Source organism: Octopus bimaculoides, chromosome 11, assembly GCF_001194135.2.
Source record: "Octopus bimaculoides isolate UCB-OBI-ISO-001 chromosome 11, ASM119413v2, whole genome shotgun sequence".
Taxonomy (NCBI): Eukaryota; Metazoa; Mollusca; class Cephalopoda; order Octopoda; family Octopodidae; genus Octopus; species Octopus bimaculoides.
Genome location: NC_068991.1, coordinates 17,314,183 through 17,316,338, shown reverse-complemented (window position 1 = coordinate 17,316,338; position 2,156 = coordinate 17,314,183). Strand labels below are relative to the sequence as shown.

At 36.9% G+C, this 2,156-nt stretch overlaps 1 protein-coding gene across 2 annotated transcripts in view; it reads left to right on the top strand.

Moving 5' to 3' along the window:
* Positions 1-2,156, top strand: part of LOC106880927 (carbonic anhydrase-related protein 10) — a 14,233-nt gene that overhangs the window by 8,833 nt on the left and 3,244 nt on the right. For both annotated transcript variants that reach the window (XM_014931097.2, XM_014931098.2), the window contains exon 5: positions 598-664. In XM_014931097.2, coding sequence (XP_014786583.1) covers positions 598-664 — 67 coding nt within the window. The remainder of the gene's footprint in view (positions 1-597; positions 665-2,156) is intronic.

Sequence of the window (2,156 nt, the reverse complement as noted above, 5' to 3'; positions counted from 1 at the left end):
CCGGTGGATGTGTAATGTCAGTGTGCATACTCGACAGAGTGTAAATACCTTGAGAGAAAAGTTGGACCTAAGAAGCATCAGATGTGGTGTGCAAGAGAGATGACTGCACTGGTATGGTCATGTGGCGAGAATGGATGAGGATAGATGTGTGAAAAAGTGTCACAGCCTAGCGGTTGAGGGAACCTGTGGAAGAGGTAGACCCAGGAAGACCTGGGATGAGGTGGTGAGGCACGACCTTCGAACATTAGGCCTCACTGAGGCAATGACTAGTGACCGAGACCTTTGGAAATATGCTGTGCGTGAGAAGACCCGGCAAGCCAAGTGAGATCATAACCCGTGGCCTACGGATGGGTGCATGGGTGGATAGATGGATGGATGGACGGATGGATAGTTGAATGGATGGTTGGACAAAAGGCCGAACGGATTGCCCTGGGTCAACATCATAATAAAAGCTACTTGTAGTATTCTCTTTTAGTCACTTTTGCCACAAGATCCAAATACAATAAAACTTTACTTCATATCAGTTTTATACTTTTCATTGTACTTTTAGTTGTTTCTTTTAAACTTTTCTTTTCATTTTTTTTTTCTAATTTTCAGACTGGCGTCATTGAAAATAGTGCATTTCATGAAATAATCAATAACTTGAGAATGATAAATTTTAAAGGTATATCGTAATTTTTAAGTATCTACTCCGAGTAACTATAGTGGGCTACACTAAAAAACAGATAGCGAGTTTTAGAGTGGTTTTCTTCTGCGAGAAGAAAACACGGTTCCTTGCCGCTTCAGGAATAAAGGGTCAGCTTTCTCTTACCTCCGCTATAGCAACTACGAAGATTTTTAGAGAAATTTATTTTTCATAACGAATACAAGCATCTCAAACGGGGTTCCTCCAAAGAGTCTCTGGAGTAACATTACTTGACAGTGTTCGAAGCTTGGAGGTCAGAGAGTCTCTCTAGGTCAAACCGCTACTTCACTGCACTGAGAGGTCAAGGCTCTAATACTACGCACATCTGATTAGAATGCTGCAGCAAAGAATCGAAAGACGGGTTTTTCAAGCTAAACCAACCGGCAGGGGACTGATGAGCAGACCACCACGAACGAGATGGTCAAGCTTGGGAATTCATCCGGAAAGTCTAATGAAGGTTGCTTCTGATAGGACCTTATGGAGAAGATACTTCACCACTCTACCCCAACGATCCTTCTAGAAATAATGGGTGGATGGATGAACTTGGTATTAACTAGTGAATAAATTACTTGACTTGTAACCTTATTTATTTTATTTTATTATTTATAATTCATATTTTCTAATTTATCTTGTTTACATAACCTTAAAACAAGTCTCATAACTATTCTAAACTTAAAAATAAATATAATTATTTGATATGATTATTCACAATTGAGTGAATTATATAAATCAAAAATATTATTTACTAGATTTACCTCTCTTTGACCTTCAATTTACATTTTTTATTAAGATATATAACAGATAATTTTCTTTCTTCGTTTTATTTACTTTCAAAAGTCCAACGGTTTTTATTGAATTTACAGCGTCGATTGCTTGTCGCTACTTAACATCCTAGGTTAACTACTCTACTTAGTTACTTTACTATATAACGGTTTTCTTAACCGATATTGTAAGCAGTTTCAATATGTTCATGTCGTTACAACCTGATTATAACTCTTTTATACACATGTAATTTAAGTACAACAATTAATGTTGTCTGCTGTTTGCTGTCTGCTGTGAATTGATGTAACTTGACCCTGAAGAGATGCAAAACTCCATATTCTTATCTCAGAATGAGCCGGGATCTTGCATTGCAATGTGCATAGGTTATTAAACAAGTTTTATTATGGATTGCGTTATGGCTCTTATTTAAATTGATATATATATATATATATATATATATATATACATATAGACAACACCAGCTTAATTTAATTCGTCCTTGGTCGAAAGACACCTGTTGTTATGTCCTGTTATTTGTATTTGTGTAACATTCTCCGTTTTTTTCCGTCCTTGTTTTCATATACATTCGCTGCTTTCTTCCAAGGAATCTAATGCACTTAGCTTATTTTTTCCTTGGGGCTGGCCAGATTGGAGCAATCTCGAGTATAACCAGCTGAAATTGCAAAGATGATCTGGAACTCGACTGAGG